Below are 25,245 nucleotides of genomic sequence, written 5' to 3' on the forward strand. Positions count from 1 at the left end.
AATTATGACCTCTGCCAAAAATTAAATCAATGTTCCTTCAAATCTTTGTGAGCTGAACTCTTCCTGGGATTCCCTGATGACTATAACAGACAGACTAGAGAAACAGTCTTCCTGAAGAGATAAAATACGCTTCATTGACCAGTATTCTGGTCATCTCCCAGACAGTCATACTCTATTTCAGTCAGAATCAGTCAGTCAATCTATTTCTGCACCTCCTAAGTAGTTTTGCCAATTTTGATCTGGATCTCATCAATTTCCTAAGATTTACAATTAACAGGAGTACAACTGGTTGTATTTTCCTACAGCCTTTGGGGGGAGATTATGCTAAATGTTTCTGAGTTCTGACCTCCTGTTTGGATAAATGAATTTGCACAAATTTCCAAAACAAGAATCAGTGCTCAGCTCTTGGCTTCTCCATATTGTAAGTCTTCTTGACAAATCAAGTTCTCATTAACTGCCAAGCAAAATATTTCTAATGATCTTCGGACTATACCCAACTGTTTCTGAGCAGGGGGGAAAAAAGTGTTGATTCCCCTTTGCCTCAAAAGACAATTCTTTGGCACATAAAAAAAATTAAAATTCTTCATCGAGCATGTTTTGAAGGTGAACCTAATCAGCATCTGGAGAACAGTCAGTGCAAAAAAAAAAAAAAAAAGAAAAGAAAGCATTAACAGGACCACAAGCATTTCAGAACAGCCTAAGCAAAACACAAACACTAACTAGAAACTGACAAATGACTCAAAACTGTGAAGAAAGAAAGGCTTTCGTGTGCTAATCTGGAAATTCTTTTGAAAAAGGGAAAGTTAGTCAGAAAAGAAGCAGCAACAAATTGGTTTTATTTATTCAAAAACAATGAGAAATGATTCTAGCAAAGCAGAACTGAATATCAGCCATTATTCACGTCTATCTGACTCTAGCACTCAATTGCTTTAAAATGTCCCAAGCAAAAGTGTTGTAATCACCTCTCTTAGGAAACTGTGTCAAAATCTATTAAATCTCTCTTTCTCAGACACAACTTCAATTTTCCTTCCCTTAGTTTCATCTCATTAATCCTGGTTATTCTCATTGCAACACAGTAAAAATGCTTCTTAGGCCCGTTAAGTCTTCTCATCTCTCCAATCTTCAGAGACACAGATGACTACCAGGCCTCACCCTACCTTCTTAGCTTATTGCCAAGCAGTACACATTTAGCTCTTTTAATCTTTCCCCATACATCAATCACTCCTGCTCCCTGATCATCTTTCCCCTTCTTCTCTGAATGCCTACCTATTTGTAGATATCTTTCTGACAATGAGGTGCCTAGAACCGAAAGTCCTGATTTCCTGTTTGTAACTGACAGGAACAGATCAATGCAGTAAACAAAATACAATGACCATGGCAACATTTAGTTCAAATTTAACTTGAACACAAAGACAATCATGTTTTCTGCCCAGTGCAAGTAGAGACAATATTGCTTTCCAACAATTTCTCGCATTTCTATATCAGGACTTAGGACCAGACGGTCCCCTGTAAACGGCAAGGCAACATTAACTCCACTGACACTATGGCAATTTACACCTGCTGAAGATCTGGCCCAAAATCTACATTTATAGACATGTAAGACATTATATATTATATCATGAAGGACATTCATTATCCACTAACATAAATGTTCTGCACAGAGATGAGAAAAGGAAAAAATAATGTCTGATAAATAATCATCTTGTATTTATAGTAAACTGACTATCATATTACAGGAGAACACACAACATCAAATGCTCATCATACTGACTGATGAGCACTGCAGGACATGTTTCGGATTCTCAAAATTACCACAAGGAGAAACATTCTTTTGGACATTTCTATCAACTCTGTTCAGTAGAAAAAGAAAAATAGCTGAATGTTACCTTCTGTTGAAGCAGCATCAATCATTACTCGTTGCATGAGTACTGGTTCCAACCCAAAATCAAACACTACGGTTTGGCGAAATGTTCCAAAGATTTCCGTGTTAAAGGCAATACTGACTTTGTATATGTAGTGATCTATTCCATTTTGGGCCATCTTTCCTCCTATCCATTCCTGACAGTTTTCTGGGACTTCTTGTGATACCTGGGTAGTGCTGTCTCCAGCAGATATTGCAACGATATTGAAATGAGGACGATGGGCATCATAAAGCAATGCCACTCGATACAGCATTCTTGCAGGCTACAGAGAAATGCAAACATTGAAGTGACAATAAATTCTGAAAACTATTTTATGAAGTGCTTCATCTGAGGCCAGATTAGGGGAGGCTAAAAGACTTCATTCAGCAGGCACAGCTGAGTCTCTGCACTCTCAAGAACATAGTGTCCCCATACCTCCCAGCATCCACACCAGCAATCGCCACCCCAATGGGGAGAAACAGAGTGGAGGTTGGGCCATGCCCCACTACTTCACTTTAAAAGAAGCATTTTGGAGCTGAAACACTAATTGCAAAAGTCTGTGGGTTTACTGGAGCAAAGAAATAAGATCCAAGTGCTGCAGCATGCTAGCTTTAATATTGATCCATTTTCAAAGAGGAGGAATCCTACCTTACAAGTGAGAGCAAATGTCCACGTTTGTTGAGACTTTTTGGTGGTGACAGTAACCGATAGTTCAGGATTATGCTCTACTCTCACTCCTTCTACACATTCACTAAGCTAGATTTAAAGAGAAAGAAACCTAGCATTAAACTTCTACAGACATTGTCAATAAAGAAGACAGTCAAGCCAAGTTAACATCTTAAAACAGAAAGCCTAAAATGATTGTTTCATAAGTTAAGGGTTGATTTCAGCAAAAACATTGTGCAGGATTCTAATATCAGCACCGGACAAGAACTAATTCCGATATACGCTAAATCAGAGAGGCAGACAACAATTAAGAATGTAACTCAACTACATCATGTTATGTACACAAAAAGACCCAAAACAACCATTCAGGGAGAACAAACACTACCTGATTTTCATAGGCATGGATCTCAAAAATCAGTTTAGGTCAGTCAGGTCTAAGATTTCAGTTGGAAACAAGGGTCTTATACAATAAGGCACCGAGACTGCATTTCCCAACAGATCCAATATTCTCAGTGATTTCAGTGAGAGTACTAGAGTACGAGGAGAGCAGAATCACGCTTTCTGCTCATTAATCCATTTGGCAAAGTGCTCACTTTTCCCAGATTTTATCAACGATAGACTGAAAACTCCTTTGTGTCAGTCATAAGAAGAGCTGGTTGACTGCTGCAAAACTAGTGCCACAAACATTCTTTGGACTTGCAAAGAACTGTTGGGTTTGATCAGATCCATAACACTTACTCTTCATAGTCAAATAAATTTGTTAGTCTCTAAGGTGCCACAAGTACTCCTTTTCTTTTTGCGGATACAGACTAACACGACTGCTACTCTGAAACCTTACTCTTCAGTATCCACAAACATTTGTATGACCAAATGAATGTTTGGAGAATGACTTTTCTTCATGCAAACTCCTGCAACTGCAAGCAAAGAAGGAGAATCACACACAAAAAGGAGTATTCACCGCTGAAAATTAATGCTTCAGTTTAAAAAGTACCACCATCCGAACAAAGAGCAGGAACACCACTGCATGACTTGGTTGACCCATCCTGCACCATGAATAGTCAATAAGAAAATGAACAATTTGCAATCAATCCACAAGTTGTAGTTCACAAACTCTTTGTTGAATTCCTGAGGAGAACAACTGCATTTGTAGAAACCACTCACAGCCTATGAAAGCTTTGTAAGCAGGAAAAGTTTCTTGGTAATGAATAATTCGACCAGTTCTAGTGGTAAGGACTGAAAACAGGCTCATCTGATAGTTTTAAATATGAACACAAAGAAGGAGTTTGTTTTCCTTACCACTTTCTCAGGAGATAATGAATTCATCCATTTCTCAATCAAGGTTTCCATATAACTACCCGAACATTGTTTGTTTTCCTTCTGTTGTTTTAATCTTATCAAGCGGGAAGCATATCGTTTTTGCCATTCTGTTAGCTCTTCCTGGGAATGTGCTGAAGTACACTGTGCACCATACCTGCAGATCCCTTGCTCTAAAAATCTACACAAAACAGGTAAAACAATTATGCCTCAAACTTTTCAAAGCTCCAATTTAAAAACAAACAAACAATAACTGAGATTTTACTTCAAAGAGTTTTCTCCTGGCTTTTGATTCTCTCACATAAGACATAAAATGGCAGGATCAGTCAATAGAAACTGGTTTAGTTACATATACATGTACATACAGGATTGTTCAGCAGCAGCCTCTCTTGCAGTAATGCCCATAATGGTATATGCAGAATTTTTCCAATTTAACCATAAAGGGCCATAAATCATTTTACTAAGAAACTTTTACTTTCAAATAAATATGTGCTGAACACCTAACAATGTCAATGACAAACTTTTCTCTAAAGGTCATGTTATTACTTATCAGATGAGTGCTCTTTCAGCAGACATTTTCTGAAGCAACACTGACATCATGTGGTTCTTTTAGTTAACTTCAGGTAGATATTGTGTAAATGTTTTATAGATAGATTTAGAAAATCTCCCAAAGGACATACAGTACTGAACACCAACCTCTTTGAAACAAGAGAGTCAGACCAAGTACGTGTACAACACTTTATTATGTTTGTGGATTTTTTTAAATAATGTCAAGTAATGTTCCCAGGTGATATCATTTTGCTTACACTTTAAAATTAAGAAATCCCTTTAGTACCATCTTATTGCCCACACACAATTTAAGAATTCCAGTTCTCTCAGAAAATGCTATGCAGCTGTTAGTCTACACTTTGCATTCAAATAGCTATATTATTTGGAAAATATTCTTGTAGCTAGAATTTTAGCATGTCAGCTATCATTATTTAAAGCTGTAAACACTTAAAAAAATTAGACTGGATGGAGGGAGAATTGGAGGATAGAATTTAATGTTTAAGGTTTGACAGTACTGTGAAATCATCTGGTATACAGCATAAACAGCAGGACAATCCTCACTTCCACATGAGAAACCTAAAATTGATTAATTAAAACACCACATGTACCAAACAGCTGACGACAGCCAACGATCTATACCATGATCTTGTAAATGTAGAAGATGTGTAACTAACTTTATGTTGAGTTTCATATATAAGTTTACACTACAGGACGAATTTAGACATCTTCCCACATTGATGTGTTTCTGAAAAAGAGGATGGATCAACTAGGTCAAAGGTCACTGATAGATACAGCATATGATGATTAATGTTATGACCTTCTCGTAGTAAATATATTATGTAACAATGCAAATTAGATGGTAAAACTGGAGCTATGTGATTGAAAAATCACAGAAAAACCTTGAAGCAAAGTGTCTGATATACAAGCCATATTTACTTATAGTTTATTATTTGAATTAGCATACTCTTTTCCTTTAAGAAAAGTTTAGAAAGTTTAAAATGATGCCACTGTGTTCTGACGCTCCAAGTATAAATTTTGTATGAAAGAAAGTAAACATTTTAGATATCATTTTAAGAGAAGTGTTCTCATGTTATTTACTTAAAATATTTTCACTGAAAACAATTCTTTGTTTGGATTTAAACATTCCCCTGCAATGTTTTTAATATCATTGTACCAGTGCATGAGAATTCAAGAGTGAAACAGATTAGAATAAAAAAGTGACACTGACTAGTCTATTTTCACAGACTAAACTAAATGAATGGCTAACAAAAAAACAATTTATAAAAATGTAAGTAAAATTAATTGTTTACATTTAAAACAATCTATACTATTACTAGCATACATGTAAGAGATTCAATTTTGAATGGATAGTTTTATCAACATCCCTTAAGAAACTTCAAATTCATTCCTGACCTAATAAAAACAATAAACCACAATATACACTGCTGGATATTTGGAATTTTTATTATTATTTAGAAAATGTTGACCCTTCGTATTAGAAGTGTTCTCATTTTCCAGAAAATATTTCTAGAAATAAGTACTTGGGTTCTTCCTCATCAGCACTTAATAGAAAGATACAGCACTTTAAATCATTCACCATTAACCAGTTTTGCACATTCTTTCATTTCTCAGTACTTCTAGCAACAATTACATTTATTTTACACATTCAGTTCCTTATTGAGTATGTCTTGCAATTCCTTCATTTCATTATCTAGTAGATGCCACATCTCTATTGCCATGTGCCACCTTCAAGACAACTGTGGTTTCAAAAATTAATATTCAGTGTTCTTACTGTCTCTTTATAAATAAACCTAACTCCCACAGCCAGAATTATAATAATCACATGGATTCACTAATCAAGACCTTCTTCTCAACCCAAAGGTAATAGTTCCTGTAATACAAAAGTAATCAGTGGACATTAGATTATATCCTCACTGGAACAAAATGCAGAATTGGGATTAAAAATCTGGCTCAAAATGCCACTCTTTATACAGGTACAATACTGAGAGTTAAAAACAGAGGGCCTGATTTTTCTAAAATGCTGCTACTTCTTTCATATGGCAAAAAAAGACAATTAGCAACATTCAAATAACCAAGTCCAGGAGCAAAACGGCAAACTTCACACGGTGCTCCTGTTATGTGTTACTGATTAACACAAAGAATGTCATCAAAAGGCTACCAAACATCAAGTTGTCAATCTCCCGGCATGATTACCAGCATGAAATTATAAAATGCTGACATCAATGGGAATTGCAGGTGCTCTGCACTTCTGAAATATCAGGTCCAAAGAGCCTAGATTTTCACACACTCAACCATACCAGCTGAAAAGCAGGTCAGATTGCAACACATCCTGGGAAATTAATTGATGTATACATGACACATGCAATGCAAAATCAAGTCACAGTGCAGGACTTCCCAGGTTAATGCATCTTTTGGCACTTTTACTAATGATAAAAACTACATACACAGGAAGCATGGTCTAATCCTAATGGACTGAGAAAGACTAGGAGCTAAGCCAATCTTAGCACAAATTGTGTGATCTTGAGCAAGGCATTTCGTGTGTGTGTGTGTGTGTGTTTCTCCCTCTGCAAAATGGGGCTAAACATACTTAAGGGTTGGTGTTATTGACTTCATTTTACAGACAGAGAAACTGATGTGCTGAGAAGCGAAGTGACTTACCCAGAGACACAGTGTGAATGGGTTCCCTGATCTAATACGTAGGTTATATCCCTTGACCTCATAGTGTCTCCACTCATGAATTAAACAGTTATCAGCAAATAAAAGAAATGAAATTATTCCTTAAACAGAGATGCTTCTCATCACCAATAAAACTATATCACTTTACCTCTTACACAATGTGTACTCCTCACTACTTGTAACGCCCCTGGGTGGGGGGCGGAATTGCCAACCATCCTGAGATCCTGTAGAGTAATGGGGGATTCTGGTTATTTTTCCAGTTGCCAGTATAAGAATTTTTGGTAGACATTCACAGGGTTATATGTTTCTGAACACCATCTCACAACATATAAACACACAAGCAGGTCTGCTGTTTCCCCATAGCAATCTATTGAGCAATTGATTTCAATACCTGAGAAATTTACGTGGGACGAAAGTTGGAATCATATAAAGCAAGTTACAGAAATTAATCTGTGGTATTGCCGTAACAAACTGACCAATAAACGTGGCCTGGCGTCTCCAAACAAAACTGGAGCTAAATATTCATGCAGGGTTCCCCTTTACTGCTAGTGTGTTCCCTCCAACTAAATGTCAGGGACAAATGATTGGGCCGTGCCTATACAAGACAATGGTGTTTCTTCAGACAACTACGGTGGTTCCATCGTCAATGCTTCACCATGCAACTCAAAGCATCTTTTAAGTACGTTCTACTTACCATCTTCCAAATCCTCCCCATGGTATCCTGAGGGTACTTTGCTAGCTGCTGCCTGCAATAACAAAGAAAAAAGATATGTTGGTTCATATATGAAGATTTTGACTGTAAGTTGCATTTTGCTACTGTGTTCATAAGAGATTTTTTTTGTACTGACTGTTACAATACAATCTCAACTAGTTCAAACAACATTCTGGTCACAAACCAGGGTCTCATGTTAACACGCCAGCAGTCACAGTAACTGAATGGAGGAAATCTAATGTGAACATTAAATCTACTGTACCACAGTGTACTTATCTGATGAAAGAAAAAAATGTAATTGTACTGTCTAAAAACTTTGGCCCCAGTTCACCACGACAACAAAGCTGTGTCCAATAGGAGCCAGTCACAGCTCGCTGAACCTCATCAATTCAGCCTTTGTGGAAGTAAGAACAGCAGGGGGCCTATTCTAACTTCTGCCACTGGTATAAGGCCCATAATGGCTCTTATGCCAGGGGAGGATTAGGCATGGTAAAGCTCTGCTACACCATGTCACCTCCCATCCACAACCACTCCTCGAACACCTGATATCCCTTTTTTCTACCTTTTACTGGGGTAGGAGAGGCAGCTGGTATAGAAAGCTAAAGAGGAGAGCTCTCTCTGGCTATTTTAAGATCAGTCCAAATCACTCATATGGCCTTAGTGGAACCGAGTGTGTGTCTCTTTTTTAAAAGCTATTGTTTAAAAAAGAGGGACTATTATTTTTGTGAGTGAATCATACTGCTGTTAGAGACATAAGAATTTAACATATGACACTGGCAAATGAAGTAGTGGGCTGGTCACTGAGCAGATTGTTCCAAAGCTGCAAGCAGATTCAACAGAAAGAGTCAAAGTGCAATCATTTCAATTTGCATCTGGAGTAAGAGTGAAGTCTTACAACGTACTGACACGTCTATTTATTTTATATTTAGAGGAAAAGAAAAGCAAAGATTTAAAGAATATGAACAAAGTCCAAAGTCCATATAGGAAAACAGTAATTCAAACAATAAATATAATGTTTAGACTAATCCCTCCCTCCTACAGATGTTGCTGGAGCATCTAGAATTTCCAAGTCACTTTAAGTCTTATGTCATGTTTAGGACACAGCTAACAGATCTAGTGGATAATTTTCCCTGGAAAGAGGAATCACTTTCTGAATCATAAGAAATAAACAGAGTGTATGTGGATGTTCACATTTTTCTCCAGTCAATACTGCAAGCCACAGTCAACCACCTTTCAGCATTTTTCTTATTTTTTCACCAAAAACAAAGATCCAAGACTGGTGTAAGGCTGCTTTAAAGATAGTGAAGACAGGTAGGCTAGTGTAGGCCATAGTGCTCAATACACCTTGTTCAAAGAGCACAGAACGAAACACCCTGCAGCCAATTGATCAGTTTTCACCTTCTTCCCAATAACATGCTTACTCTTACCGCTGTTTCAGCGAGCAGCATTTTTAGTCTTGTCAAATCTTTAGTTACCATCCCGTTCTAGGGAAAGAGAAAAACGTTAGTGCATTCGGTACATAAATCCTCTGCTATGGTAAACACAGGCAGCGAGGAACATTTTTTTCTACCCAATATTTGGGAAAGGGGACGGGCAAGAGGGGAAGACAAATGAGCAGTTGAGTTTTATTACATAATGGTAAATGACATACTGTGCAACACTGAGCAAACATTATTATGCAACAAGGAAACTTGCCCTTGATAAAAGCTAATCTTGAGCGACAGGTGTCAGGCAAAATGGGATACATGTGCAGGACAACTTGGTAAATAAACTCTAGGAAATTTGGCTGTCACCCACATGAAGCATTAATAGATTCCACATTCACAAGACAGTATTATTCAGAACAAATACCCTAGAGACACTGTGACACACTGGAAAAGGATTCAAGAGACCTGGATTCTATTCCCAGCATGGCCACTGGCCTGGTGGGTGGCCTTGGGCAAGACATTTCACTTCTCTGTGCCTCAGCTTCCCCATCTGTAAAATGGGGATGATGATACTGACCTCCTTTGTGAAGAGCTTTGAGATCTATTGATGACAAGTTCTATATAAGGGCTAGGTATTATTACTATTATTATTGCTATTAGAATATTTACTCCAGCTCAGAGGAGTCAATATCAGAAATTCACACTGCTGTATCCATGATCTAGTCACTTCTCCTCAAGAAGCTATTTTGCAAATTGATTACTTTTACAGTCTAACAACTCTTTCCATTCTGGAGTATGTTCCCTTTAACTGTTCTGTAGCAGCTTTCACTACAAATTAAGTGTTTGCCTTACTTCAGATAAATTCATTTCAAAGGATTTTACTTGGGATTCCCTTGAATATGAAGTTATTTTTCAATTAGAAGGCTATCTCATAGACATGGAAGGCACAATCCTGAACTCAGGAGTTCTGATTCGGGTCTGTGGTTTCATTTAACTGACCACTTGCTGCATTTATTAATTAAGTGCCACTGAGTTTGTTAGATAGCAGATTGTTATAATCGTCCTTTATATTCCCCTTTACTACAGAGCAGCAGAACGAAACTCAAATATCTTTACTGCCAATCTGTACATTTGATAATCCTCATACACAGAGCTTTTATTTGAAATGCTATTCTATTTCTTTCCAAAAGCAGAGTTCACAAATCCAACTTGTAGGGCTCTTATATAGAGCATAAAGAATTTAAGTTACTGAGAAACATTCCCTTATACTACTGTGGGGGAAGCTGGATGCATTCCAGTTTCTGCAAGTAAAAACACTCCAAACTTTATTCATTGAATTACTCCACACAGACATTGGTAGAAGTCAGTAAACCATTTTCTGACTTTACTACTCCTATTGAAAACAATCACGAATGATGATCTTTGATCTGTCATGAGATCATAAGTTTCAGCTTGGGCGTAGGGGCTTCACTTGGAAAGACCAAGCTAATTGTCAACCCATCATAACTGTAGAATAACAGTCTGAAATGCACTGCCTAGGTAATGGAGTATTTGGCTATTTACATTATTTTTTCTGAAGGCAAACTACTACTAAAAGACATGAACATGTATGTCAATCCTTTTCATTCTTTTTGTTTATCTTCATAACCATATCAGATAAGCTTCAGATAAATAACAGTACCATTATTGTCAGAGATTGCATTATTGTAAAAAGAGAATATATCTCAGGAAATTTGTTTTACCATCAGGAGGAGTGTATTACCCCAACATAATGTATTCCTCTGCCGTTACAATATTTATGTTCAAATTTAGATTTCTTCAAAACTAACCAATCATCCACATGCAGTAGGATACGCAGGATGCCTATTTGTTCCTTGCACAGCAACCCAATCTTAGATGTTATAAAGGGGTATAACAGGAAGAGGCATGTTTACGGTCAGTGTCACGCTGCATGTCAATCAATCCCAAGGCTTGTTAAAGATGCCAGGATTCAACAATGGAAGCCCTCCAATCAAGGGACAACAGCCCCAATGTTTGACGGGTGCTACAGCGATCAACCACAATAGGGAAAACAAGAGCCCCTTCCCAGATGAAAGTGAAAGGAGATTTGTATCACCAAACAGTTCTATCAAATATTTTAATCTTCAAGTAGGCTTTAGATTTTATACTCTTTAGAGCAAAGGCCCAACAATTACTTGGCACAGCTCACATATTGTACAGCAACAAGTGGGCTTATGGTATTTTATATATTTTAGTATTAATGCTGCATGTTCAAGCTCTTAAATCATTCAATAACTATAGGAACAGCCTTAAAATGATAAACTTATTAAAATTAGAAACTTGCTTTCACAATAAGTTTTTTTGCTTTTTCTTGCTAAGGCCTGAGTTTAGGGTTCTGGATTTCTCCTCAAGGAGCTTTTGAAGTCATTAACACCTCTGAGAGCAGAGCAGAGCCTTCCTTACACTACCTTCGATGTTAGTGTTACCATCAGCTCACACAGGAGAAACTTGGTGCGCAGATACTGAAACTGTGAGAAACTGAACACAGATAGTAAATGAGAACCTAATCCTGTGAAGGCTGATGTACGTCCTTAACTTTACATGTGACTGGAGTCAGGAGACTACTCATGTGCATGAGGTAAAGCACTTGTGTAAAGTGCTCTCCTGGATCAGGGCCTAAAAGAGGAATCTTGAATTCAGGTCCCAGCAAGTGAGGCAAACAATTTTATTTTAGAATCAAGTATTTGGATTATTTTCTGTCTCGAACAGCTGTGAAGTTTACTTAAAAACAATTTGGGTCATCTTTAAAAAATATAATCACATCAATGTGCTTTCTGCTATGAAAGCTGAACTTAGTCAACTGAACCACAAACAAAAAGGTCTCAGGTGGATATTTAAAATACAGGCAAAAAGGATGGAAATGCATGCTCTGCTCTATTAAACTGCACATGTATAAAAATTCCATTCCATGGGGATTAGATGCAGACAACTAATTTGAACATTCTACTGATTTGTAACAAAAGTAGAAATCCGCAAAAAAGTGTACTGGTTCAGAAACATTGGTTAAGCAACAACCTGGGCTCTTGCTTACATATGAGCATCTGAATATTTTAATATACATTCATCCCTGGATTTTCCATATGAACTATTTTATTGTTATCTATTGGTCAAAGAGCCATACCAAGGTTTGATACTAAATTACCAAAAAAATTCAAAAGTAATTTAGTTTTCAAGTTACGTAAATTAAATCAGATCCACTTACCAATGATTCGCCCATCAGTGATTTGGAAAGAACCTTAGACACAATTTGTAGCTTCCCTTTAAGATGCATGCAGCAAAGCACTGCACGGAAAGAGCCATCTCCCTTGGCCAGTCCCTCTCCCAGCACTGAAACACAAAGCACCTACTTTTAGCCCCACCAAAAGACAGTAAAAGCTTAACTAAATCCTACTCAGTTTTCCCTTCACCTTTAAAGCTAAAATGTCATCTGAGACTTAGGTTCAAACTTTCCCTTCCTGATTTGGCAAGGCTTGGACCGGCTTTGCCCTCATGCCTCCTGTCATTTAGCAGTGACATCTCCCACCAATTAAGAAATTATGTAGATGAGCTCGAAGGAGATGCAAACCCATCATCCTTTAGCCAGAAGGGTGGTGACAACACCCTTGAAGTTAGAGCACAGTTACTTCAGCTCTTTGACAAGGATACAAAGGATCTCCCTCATCCCTCCAAGAGTCAAAACTGCAACAAAGTTTTGGTGATAAAAACATGCTCCTGAGGATCCATTCACTCTAGCAAAAAGCATACTTTATAATTTGCAAATTTACCAAACCTCTTCACTGGTCAATCGCTCTAAAGAAATTAATATTCTTGCTACTTTAAAAAGAAATAGTCTAGGTGACTTGGTATTCACTCGTGCTGCAATAGGAATGATTGTTTTAATCCTGATATTTAAAAGCTTCATGTAACAGTAAACTTTGTACCAGTAAACTGTGGGATTAGATAGCTAGCCAAACAGATACTTTCCTTGACATTTGCAAGAGTAAAAGCATTTATTTCATGATATAGAAATGCTCCAGCCTAGTAGTAATAACACTTAATTATATGCATTACCTGTCCAGAAAGAAAAGATCCTTTTAAAGAGACTGAAACCTTACGTAAAACTACGCATGCAAACTGTAATAATGTAAGAAGGCTGTTTGTAAAAGTTACAGTCAAAAACATACATTGTTGTTATTGCAGTCAATGTCACCATTTCTGTTTCTACTGCCAATCACCAGTTATTCAGTTCTTAGATGTGTGTTTCTCCCATTAATGCTAACGGGAAGTTTACAGGCACAAGGACTACAGAATTAGATTATCAAAAAACAAATCAATTCTCCCACTTAATAGGTGTACATGTCATTAAGGGGAATTATGTGAACATATCAGGAAAGAATAGTCCCAAAAGAACATCTATATCAAAAATGACAGGACATGTTTTCAACTATATAATGGCAACCAAACCCTGATTTTAAGATGCCCAAAACATAATTCTCTGCATTCAAATTACACTGCGGCTGCTGACAACAATTTCAGAACAGAGACTTACTTCCCAAACCAGAAGGAAAAACAAAGCTACAGAAACTCAGTTTTAAGACGTATGACAGTTAATAATTAGGATAACACACCTCAAACTTTAGATACTCAATTAAGATATTTTATATATTTAATTGCATGGAGTTATTTAGCTAAAGCATTCTGTTGCAGTAGGCCATCAGTTTGTAACTTTTCATTTTTAACAAAATTCTTTGAATATTTATGGAATTATTTAAGAGATTCACTCTTACAGTAAGCCCTTGTGCTTCTATCAGTAAATACAACTGTTTGTAGAGAATACATACTTCTAGTGTGCATGCTAGAGCATGCATTTCATTCCTTTTAAATCAAAATGAAGTCATTGGTGTCTGCAATATGTCAAGTCTTATAAAAAGTCATAACTGCAGATTGAATAAAGCTTTTTCTGTCAAAAAGGTTTGTGCATACTTCAATGGATACCGTTATAGCAGACAGGCCTAAACCTTGATACACGCATGGAATTTTTATTTTAAAATGTCCTTTCAATAGTAATAAAAAACAGACCCACTGAGACAACCTCTGCAGCTGTCTTGAAATGCTAGCTGCTGGGACAAGATCAATTAGGGCAATACAATCAAATCTGTTTATATATATTATAAAAATCATTTTGGTATAAAAACCTGTTCTAAAATTACATATTTTAAGACCTGGAGGAAAAGAAGATTTGTATGTGTAATATGCTAGTCCAGACTTCTGTCTAGAACAGCCCTTTAAGTGGTCTGATTTTAAAGGCTCATCATGGCCAGAACACTGTTTAATTTTTTCTCCCTACCATGCATTTCAAAAGAGATCTATTTAAATTAAAAATACGCGTTAATCTGCTCTACTGTTGCATATTTTTTTTAGCAATTCTTAACTGTACAGCTCCTTTGAAATATTCAGGTATCTGCTATACATGCTGAGAAGAAACAAAGATAGTCTCCCAGTGTAAGCCACAAAGCTGTCTCAAGGATAAATCCTACCCTTACTACAATCAATGGTAAATCTTCCATTTGACTTCAACATGACCCAGATTTGATCCTCAGAATATTAGTCAATGAAAATACAATTAATTGAATGGCATTCTCTCTTCTCCCTCCTCTAGCCATTATTCATCCTTCCATATATCTCTTCTTGGCTCTTTATTTACCGTCAGGAAGGACAACTGTGCAGGCCAGTTCAGAACAATGCATCTCTGGCTCTAGCAGCAGATACAATAGGTGGATTTTAAATATAGCAGACTGTTTTAAGGACAGCATTGCATATGATGAATACACAGAAAATATTCAGAAGTGATAAAGTCTCAATCATCCCATCAAGCGAATACATCTATAGTACAAGTAATCACATAGTCCCCATTTAACAATTGCTTTCAAACTCAATCAGGGCTTGGGGGAAATCTCAATTACAATTCAAGATTAGTTAAAGAGTCAGAGCACCAAAAGGTGGGACCTACCCACAGTACAATTTATTTCCCAAGAGGGTGCTAATAAAGCCTGATTTCCTGCCCAGTGAAATCAATGAAAATAGTCTGATTGTTTTGGGTTTTGGATCAGGTCCATAATAAAAGAACAGAACTTTAGCACGGATGGTTAATTCCTCTGTAAGACTCCAATTCAATAACGCACGAGAATACATATTTAACTTTAAGTATGGGCTTTACTACACATGTGCTTAAGTGCTTTGCTGAATAGGGATGAATTTAAGCATCAAGTCAAGCACATGCTTTGCTGAATCATGGCCTAAATGCAGATAAAACATTTATTATTTATTCTCTGGGAAGGCAGGCAAAATTGCCAACTTCTTCTTGGTCATCAGAGGGATTCACGATCCAATGGTCAGCTGCCACCCTCCACAGCAGAGGTGGCTGTATTTCAGTGGGGTTGTACTTACATTATAAACCAAAGCAATAATTTGGGTAGGACAATTTTATGACATTAAAAAAGCAAATATTTTGATATTTGTTTTGGAATGTTCTGTAATCCAGAGAACTGATTACATGTTGTTAGAAATCACAATAGATAAATAAATCAGCATACCATGCCTACAGTCTTCATCTGCTTGTCCATAGTTTTTCTGTGGGGGGGAAAAAAAGGTTTAAAAACAATATTATTCCAATTGGAATAAACGACTTCCTGCGCCAATCAGCAACTCCCTCTGAAACGTCAAATAACCCATTTTCTCTTTCACATTCTATTTTTCAAGGTAGAAAATGTGATATAGTTGAAGGTACATTAGTTTAACTTGAACTTCAGACATGGGTCTAATACATTCACCTTTAGAATGTTGTCTTTTTCCAGGATTTTAACTAAATGGATGTTTTAAGAGAAGAGGTGTCTGTGTGAAGCCATAACATCCGGAGGGAAATATAGAACTATCATTTCCCATGTTTGCTTAAAATTCAGACTGTTGCCTGTGAATTGTACAGTTTACTTAATCTTGCACTAATATGGTGTGGTCAGAACCTGCAGGGTACATATTGTACTTGAAAAAATCACAGTTTGTACATACATGTTCAGTAGAGACTTGCGAGAGCTTTGCAGCTAAATTCCCTGAAGATCCCATTCAGATGGGCAACCTTAATTCCGGCACTTCCTAACTTTGAGTGCTTGACTTTGCAACCTTATTAATTGTCTTTTAATATAGTTTTTATGTTACTTTAATATATATAATGTAGTACATTATTAGTGAATATCTCTGACCCAGGAATAAGTTTCACCAAAGTTAAAATACGTTTCTATTGTTTCTTTAATCAATCATTTATTCAGATCCAAACTACACTTGGGTCCCAATCCTGCAAGCTAGTACACACAGGTAAACAGACCCCTGCAAAACTGAAGCCTTACATCTGCTTTTGCAAGGAGGGGTTTTATGTCCAAGCAACATGACAATGATAATAAGGTTCTGATTTCTAATTAAACATTGAAAGATAAAAGGCACTTGATTCTTCTTCCCAGGTCACCTGATACTATTAAAGAGTCGCACTCACAAGTTGTAAAAAAGAAGCAATTCTATAGAGAAGACTCTCAATTTTTATGCGGTTGATTTCAGCCTGGCATGCTTCCGGGAAGTGAGCTGGGGGGTACTGGCTGAGGGAAAGGAGTGCCTCCGTGCAGTGCTTCACAGCCACTTCATAATCCTGCTGTTTAAGTGATTCACATGCTTGTTCACATGACTTCTCTGGTCTTCTGTCTGCCATGACTCAGGGACAGAAATCCTAAAGAGGGGGCAAGGGGATGATAAATGTTATACTGGTGATCAGATCTTGGCAAGCCTCCTTCTGTTCTCACTTTCAAGGCACCATAATCTCACCCCATCTACTCAGCTCCACTCATGTTTCCTACTTCACCCCCTCCTACTCCCTAAACTCTTCCTAATCATTTCTTCATACTGTTCCTTTTATCACCTCCCCTCTTGCTCTTATTTTTGGCCAGGATTCATCAGGGTACATAAGCACATGCTGAACTTTAAGCCTGTGAGTAATCCCATTGGTTTCAAATTAGGCATGTGCCTAAGTACCTTACTGAATGATTACTCACCCAATGCTCTGTGCCTTCATTAATGACACTCTTTATCCTTTGAGAATAACCTACTTCCTAGTCACCAAGTGTCCTTTCTCTCAACTTTCAATCCTCTCCTCCAAGCCACCCCTCTCTCCAGGAGCACTTTTGCTCTTAAAGTATGTAGTCTCAGGCGAGTGGGTGAAAGTAAATAAGGAAGAATTTTAAGTGGCTTTGCTGTTCATTTCCAGTCTCTCTCATGTTCTATTCATATTGATGTCAGATAGAGCCCAGAGGTCCCAAGTAGGTGAGGTAGCATTATGCTTGCTGCCATCTTGATTTTTTGGGACTTTTGAGTTTTGTTTTTTAAAATGTAGTCTTTTAGAAAAGAAAGCGTAATGAGGAGGGGTAGGGGCTAGCTGGATGCCACTGAAACTCACTTTCAACGATTTAAGGACATTTTTTGTTTGAGATAAAGTTTATATCCAAGGTGGTCAGGATTATCTGCCAAAAATATACCTGGTCAGCAAAGCACAAAACCTTTCAATAACTCCCCTTTACAATATCATCCCTCCCAAGACCAAACATTTAAATATAATTCACAAGTTCAGGACAGCTATTTTAGTTTAAAATGGACTTGACAAGAATTTGTTTTGACAGATGAAGCAGGGAATGATGCAGTTTCTCATTTTCTTTTTAGCAAGCAGATCACCTTTGGCAAATTTTCCTAAAATAAATTATCTCATATTGTTATGAGACTATGTATGTATCTTATAGATATAAAATCAGCTTTTGTGATAGTTTAAAATAATTTCCATCTCTAGGACATCTAAATAATTCACTATTAGAAATCCTCATTATGTTTGATCTTTCTAGGTCTTTATCAATCTAAGGTGCCTGAATTCCAACAAGTCTAAAGCTCAAATAGATAAGAGCATGCCTTTCCCATTGAAGTAATCCACTGTGCCTTTTCACCCATTACCACATGCTCTTTCACAGCCAATGCTTAAGCAGTACAACTGTAAAGAAGAAATGTTCAATGTTTTACAGCAGCATGGTGTAATCCTCTGTTTGTCTTGTATCACTCTTAATTTAATTTTCAGAATCACAAGGCAAATGAATGTACAAACAATGTTTAAAGACTTGTCAGAACAATTTTGACTGAACCCATCTTGTTTTGACATGTTAGAGATGGCTGTGTGTGTAATACATATGTCACAAAAATAGAGAAAAGTAATTTTGTGTTTTCTGCCTTTATCCTGATGAAAGACTATAACTTTACCTTCTGACTTAACAGTGATCTTCCCAATTCTACTCTCACTCACCCACCTAGAGCTTTACCTTTTGCTGATGGGAATAAAATATCATTCATGTTTTCATTATCATTGTCATGGTAAGGACAAGCAATAGATTTTGTGCACTTAAGCACACGAGTAACCTTATTCACCTGAGTAATTCCACTGATGTCAAAGTTACCCAGATGTTTGCAGGACTGAGTCTTCAACAAGTATAACAAGGAGTCCAGTGGCACCTTAAAAACTGTGGCTACAAACTAACATGGCTACTCTTCTGATATTCAACAAGTATACATTTTCATTACTATTTTGGAAGGCAGACTTGCAGTTTTATAAAAGTCAGTAACTATGATTAAAAAAATCATTTGAACCTTATTTAAAACTTAAAAGTAATTGAGGCACATATGCAAGTATCCAAGTTTGACTATCCTAACACACTATTCCTGCTGTGTAAGTGGCCACTTATGTCACATACTACTGTTTCCAGTCCCTGACTGAATGACTTACAAAATCAAAGAGCTTTCAAGATGGCTACATGAATACTTCCAGTCTGGCAATTCATATCCCACTATTCAGAAAGGATGAAATCCCAGCCCCATGAAGCCAATAGGAGTTTTGCCATTTACTTCACTGGGGCCAGGTTGTCAACTCAAATGTTTTCTTTCCACAAACATTCTCACAAGCCAAATTTTGCAAATGTTCACAAAATCTAAGCAGATTCACAGATTTTCTTCACATGAAAGTTTGCAAGTGCTTTTGTACAGTGCACACCCAGTTCTCATGTGTCCATAATGTAAATGGAATGAAAATGGGTTCCACACTTGATTGGTTGATTCCACCAGCAATCACTGGCTTGCAATATATATACACACACACATATGTATATACATATATTTAGTTTCCAGTATTTAGCTCCAAGCTGTGGAACCAATTAGCAGATGGAATAGAAAATTAGATCTACCATAGCCTGCAATGTTCACTTCACTCATGTTTTTGCCCATAGTAAATTTCACAGCCCTGGGAGTTGCTCCAGTATTAGGAACCAGTAATTCCTTGGAGGAACCACAAATGAAGGAATGGGATTGGCAGCTGGTTCTCTGAAAGACTCAAAAATTTAAATTACATTATCCCACTCCAGGGCTGCAAAAAGAGGATTTCACTTCCTCCATGGCACTTTTGATTTCCTAATTCCTGCTCCACCACCATCATATAAACAAAACTCCTAGGACAATTGTCTCATTAAAGCTCTTTACTGTTTGATGTTTTTGTCTCAGCAGCCTAAGAGAGCTGTATATGCTCCAGACCTTACTTTAACTGCCCTAGGGTAGGAGGCGGTAATATACTTATAACTGATAGGCATATAGTTTCTTCAGAAGGTAGGTTGTTTAACCCTTCTCCCACAACATGTTACAACACAGAACAGTTATTCCAGCTTTGAGATAATTTTACTCCCAGGGACCACTATGGTCACTGAGCAGCCATGCATCAAGGTTAAAAATATTCTGGAAATTAAGCTCACCACCTACCAACTGGCTCTGCCACTTTTCACAAGTTGGCACCTTGTAAAAGAAAAAAAATTGTATTTATAAATTGTCTTCTACTGGACGGCTGAATTCTTGTTGAATCAGCTGGCCTGAAAGGGAGTCAAGTTCCACACCCTGAGCAGTGGCCTTTCATGCTGAAGAGGCCATACAATTTCTTTGGGTTAACACTTATCCTTAGAGAGTATCTGAGGGGCCATAACTGAGCTTTACCTAACCCAGAGTTTTGGTTGGACTGTACATCTATTGGGCTAACTGAGTCACAGGCTCTGCATTCAAGGGGACATCAATGCAGAATGCTGATTATGGACACAGAAGATCTACAGAACACAGAAATAGGTAGGGAGCCTCAGAAGGGTAATTTATTAATTGAATTTAATCTTAAGAAAGCATGCTGATACTTGGGCAAAGTATGGAAACTGACAAATTTAACCAGGAAACAAAGACTAATTTCATTTTGTCATTCATAATTCACATACTCATATTGACAAATTCTGCTCATTCAATTCCATCCACATACACTCCAGGGCATGTAGACATTTAAGGTCAGACATCTTTCAGAACTTGCCTATTTTGGTACCAGAGCGCCCCACAGACCAACAAGCAAGAATAATAAATATTTGTATGGGCATGGGAAGGAGGCAGTTGTTAATGGAAATTTTGATTTTCAGTTCCTCAAAGGTTTTTTTTTCATACAATTCAAATACAACAGTATAATTTCTAATTTATCCTATGAGTAGGCACAGTGTAGCACAGAATTAGGAGTCAGAGGATATGAAGTTTATTCCCAGCTGTGCCAAAAAGTGCTTTGAGACCCTCACATGGAAGTGCACATTTATATAATTATTTTAATTTAGCAATTGTAATAAAGCATCAACATTTTAACTATGCTTTATGCAGTCTTAGGGTATGGTTTGACACTACAATCCATGTGATAACACAAGACTAAATACCACACAGGCAAGAGTTTAGGTAGTTCTTCCCTTGGATGATTCAAGAAATTGAAGAGGTCTTTTAGCTCCTCCTCCAGCACCTTCTGGAGAAGGCACTTTAGCAGGGGCAAATTTACCTAATAATCCATTCCTCCAAGTTTTGGGAGGGGCGTTGGTCTGGTCCTCCACCCCCAATAAAGCATTTCCAGCCTCAGTGTTTTTAAAGCAGTAGGAAAAGAAGGAAGAGCTATAAACAACAAAATCATCTAGCTCATTTATTCTAATGTAAATGCCATCTTTTTTTGGCACACAAGAGGCTTTTGAAGAATTACATCATGGCTGGATAGTTGGTCCAACAACAAACCAAAATTAAGTGGAGGAGGAGAGACAGCAGAACTGAACTACAAGTTTAGTATTTTGGAAGAAGTACAGCCCATGAGTGCGCACCACTACACATCACAGCTTAATGGTGTATTTTATGGAGCCAAAGCCTATGATAAAGCAGACAAGCTGACAGCTAACCAGCTAAGGCAAACAGATGCAGGTACGTTCTCAATCGACTGTAGAGAATCCAGACAGACAGATCACTATCTACCTAGTCAACCAACAGGTGATGTGGCCCGATCCTTCTAACTGCAATGGCACAAGGATTAGGACCAAGGTCTTGTATGCACATTTACAAAGTAGGCAATTCAGTAAATATTTGCATATTTTAACAAGCATTAAAGTCGAAGATTAATAACAGAGCAGTGATGTCCAACCTCTGGCCCTGCAGAGCAATGTGTTAAAAAAAAAAAAAACACGTAGTTGATTACAAATTGAAAATGAGTTCCCTCAGCCACACCCTGAAATTTTTAAACTGAGGAGTTCTGAATCAGACCCATCATTAGGCAGAGGAAACAGCAGACATGGCCTCCCCAACTGCCCCCCACTACTTCTCCTGCCCCCCAGAACACCTCTGCTCCGAGCCACAAGCACTGTTAGCAGCTCTTGTCCCTTCCCTTTAGAGCTACTCAGCAGCGCACCCCTGCTGACAGCCTGCTGCATTGCAGCAGAAGGGATAGAGGGATAAGGCAGCTCTGCCTGCTCAATTGTCTGCTTCTCTGCCAAGCTGTCAGAGCCACAGGAAGAGCAGGATAGAACTTGAGTGGCCTGAATTTAGGGAAATAGTCAATTGTGCCTCCTTGCCCTTTATGAAATAATTTGTTTGGCCCTCAGGCTGAGAAGGCTAGACACCATTGTGGCAGAACTATCTAGGGAGCATAGAGTTTAAAGACATTTTCTTACCAAATATAGGTAAAGCATCAAGTAAAGATGGCTTCTTGGCAATTATTTTAAAGAGACAACAAAAGCCCAATGGAGGTTTCTTTTATTATGATTATTACTAGATTTCACTTAGAGTACCTAATTATTAGAGCTAAGTGAGTGGCTGATTTAGCACGAAAGCTGTTTTTGTCTACCTTTTAAATAGGTACGGATCACAGATCTATAATGACTTAAACACAAAAATCTATGTTTAAATCATTTAAGAGTGAGAAAATAAGCTGGCAGCAGAAAGGAAATTCAAGATTAAAGACCAGAACACTACCAATGGAGAGGGGTTGGTACCAAAATATCGCAGTCTAAAACATTAATAAAAAGAAGTTACTAAATGGATTTTATTAAATGTCTAAACATTGGGAGAAATACTATTAATGAATAAGGACCAAATCCTGCAATCTTTACTCAGACAAAACTTTCATTTCATGTCTATTACTGACTTTATTTGGAGTTTTGTCAGGGTAAAGACCGCAGGATTTGGCCATAAAATTTCCATCAGCAGCAATCAATAACTTTATTGATTCTGATGCTCATCATAAAAACTACGTAATTATATAAAACTCAATACAACCACACAGTCTTTACAAATCAGAGGTTTCAAAACTGTGAGTAATGATTCTAATTAAAAGACATTCAATACTAAGACAAATTAGGGAGAAAGCATATGAAATAGTAAATATACATTCACTTTACCATGTGCCTAGCACTACACATGGTGAATCTCAAGAATTCCAAGTAAGACCATGAGCTTATACAATTTATTATCGCTGGTGAAAATGGAATGTGAACTACTCATAGCAGAAGACCTTAAAAATCAGCTAAGGGGCTTGTGGTAAATTTTTCATTGGGAGAAGGATGGAAGTCGGATAGCAGATAAGGACAAGGCCCCTGTGACTTGAATATTTTCTAGATTTTTTTTTCAAATTACCAGTGAATGTGGTGCTTGTTTTTTTCATTTACACATGCATCTAGATCTCTGGTGCATTTTATAATTTTATAAACTGGAATAAATAAAACAGACTACGACACTACACGGAAAAAATAATGTTACATACAAACAACCTGTTAACTACCATCTCACTGTGTCTGTGATTGCATCAACATTTTACACACACAAAACCATGACTCATCAATGTTTAACCGTCAACACTTAGCAAAGATCCAGCATAAATCAGAGAATGTTATTTTAATAAAATATGGAATAATATGCATACCAACAGCTATATCATCTTATATAGTAACTAAAATATATATATTACAAAACTATAATAGACTCCTAAGTTTCTACTGACCCAATTTTAAGGCTCACTCACAACTCTGGATGACGCTATATGATTGTAACTCCAAGTTGCCACTCAACTCCTTTAGATTAGTCAAAATTATTATTGTTACTTATTTCTTTTTCTTAACTATAATAATAATAAAAACCTATTTACTTTTGCCTATATATTTAAGAAAATAAATCAAACCACCAAAGAGTGTTGTTCCAGCTAAGAACTGCAAAATAAAGTTGCACATCACGAGAAAAGAAAACAAAGCTCTTTGCAGGCAAAGAATTCTACTTTCCTGTTGCACTCCCAGCTCAGCCTGATAGTTGTACCATGAACAATCATACGTCCACAAACCAATACTTAATAACATGAGAGTAGATAATGACATCAATGCAAAAGAATTATGAACTAGATTGCAAAAAGAATGCTACCTCCCAGATGTGTGGGATGGAAGTAAAAGGGAAAAATTAAAGGTTGCGTCTGTCTTCCTCAAAAGCTTAGTAGCACATATCTCTGGCATTCGCACGCTGGTCATAAGGCTACTGCAGTAATATTATTTATGGCAGCGCTCAGAAGCGTGCTATGCACAACACAGAACACTACAAAGGCTAACTCCCTACCCCAAACAGCTGACAATCTAACCCATTTTCTAGAAAGAGATGAATTACTCCATTTATAATGACAGGTTTCATAGTAGCAGCCGTGTTAGTCTGTATTTGCAAAAAGAAAAGGAGGACTTGTGGCACCTTAGAGACTAACCAATTTATTTGAGCATAAGCTTTCGTGAGCTACAGCTCACTTCATCGGATGCATTCAATGGAAAATACAGCGCATTCCACTGAATGCATCCGATGAAGTGAGCTGTAGCTCACGAAAGCTTATGCTCAAATAAATTGGTTAGTCTCGAAGGTGACACAAGTCCTCCTTTTATAACGTTGTGCAATTGCAGACAAAATGGCCCTATGTTCAAAACTGATGTGAAATCTGAAATCAGTCTAGACCAGAAGCGGGCAAACTACAGCCGGCGGGACCGTCCTGCCCAGACCCTGAGCTCCTGGCCTGGGAGGCTAGCTCCCGGCCCCTCCCCCGCAGCCACACCGCCGCGTGGGCAGCACTCTGGGTGGCGTGGCTGCACACTCCTGCAGGGCAGCGCAGCAGTGTGTCTGGCTCCGGCCGGGCGGCGCAGCTGCCAGAAGTGCAGCTCTGAGTAGCATGGTAAGAGGGCCGAGACCGGTGCTGGGGGATTGGATAAGGGGCAGGGAGTCCCGGGGGGCAGCTGGACGGGGCAGAGGCTCAGGGGACGGGGAACAGGGGGCGCTTGGATAGGGCAGAGGTTCTGGGAGGGGGGGACAGGGGAGGAACAGGGGGTTAGATAAGGGGTGGGGTCCCGGGGGGGGGCGGTTGGGGTGGGGGGTCCCAGGAGGGGGCAATCAGGGGACAAGGAGCAAGGGGGGATCTAAGGGGGGCAGTCAGGGAGCGGGAAGTTTGGGGGGGGGCAGGCTGTTAGGGGAGGCACAGCCTTCCCTA

At 38.0% G+C, this 25,245-nt stretch overlaps 1 protein-coding gene across 6 annotated transcripts in view; it reads right to left on the reverse strand.

Moving 5' to 3' along the window:
• HELZ (helicase with zinc finger) overlaps positions 1 to 25,245 on the reverse strand; it is a 149,517-nt gene that overhangs the window by 109,993 nt on the left and 14,279 nt on the right. For 3 of the 6 annotated variants that reach the window (XM_073310830.1, XM_073310828.1, XM_073310829.1), the window contains exons 2-10: positions 16,849 to 17,076; positions 15,899 to 15,935; positions 12,529 to 12,653; positions 9,267 to 9,323; positions 7,822 to 7,873; positions 7,276 to 7,351; positions 3,864 to 4,062; positions 2,550 to 2,657; positions 1,887 to 2,184 (exon numbers count right to left, since the gene is read on the reverse strand). In XM_073310830.1, coding sequence (XP_073166931.1) covers positions 1,887 to 2,184; positions 2,550 to 2,657; positions 3,864 to 4,062; positions 7,276 to 7,351; positions 7,822 to 7,873; positions 9,267 to 9,323; positions 12,529 to 12,653; positions 15,899 to 15,935; positions 16,849 to 17,058 — 1,162 coding nt within the window. In that variant the 5' untranslated portion in view covers positions 17,059 to 17,076. The remainder of the gene's footprint in view (positions 1 to 1,886; positions 2,185 to 2,549; positions 2,658 to 3,863; positions 4,063 to 7,275; positions 7,352 to 7,821; positions 7,874 to 9,266; positions 9,324 to 12,528; positions 12,654 to 15,898; positions 15,936 to 16,848; positions 17,077 to 25,245) is intronic. The other 3 variants (XM_073310832.1, XM_073310831.1, XM_073310834.1) reach the window with 3 other exon arrangements.

Source organism: Lepidochelys kempii, chromosome 14 (assembly GCF_965140265.1).
Source record: "Lepidochelys kempii isolate rLepKem1 chromosome 14, rLepKem1.hap2, whole genome shotgun sequence".
NCBI classification, from domain to species: domain Eukaryota; kingdom Metazoa; phylum Chordata; order Testudines; family Cheloniidae; genus Lepidochelys; species Lepidochelys kempii.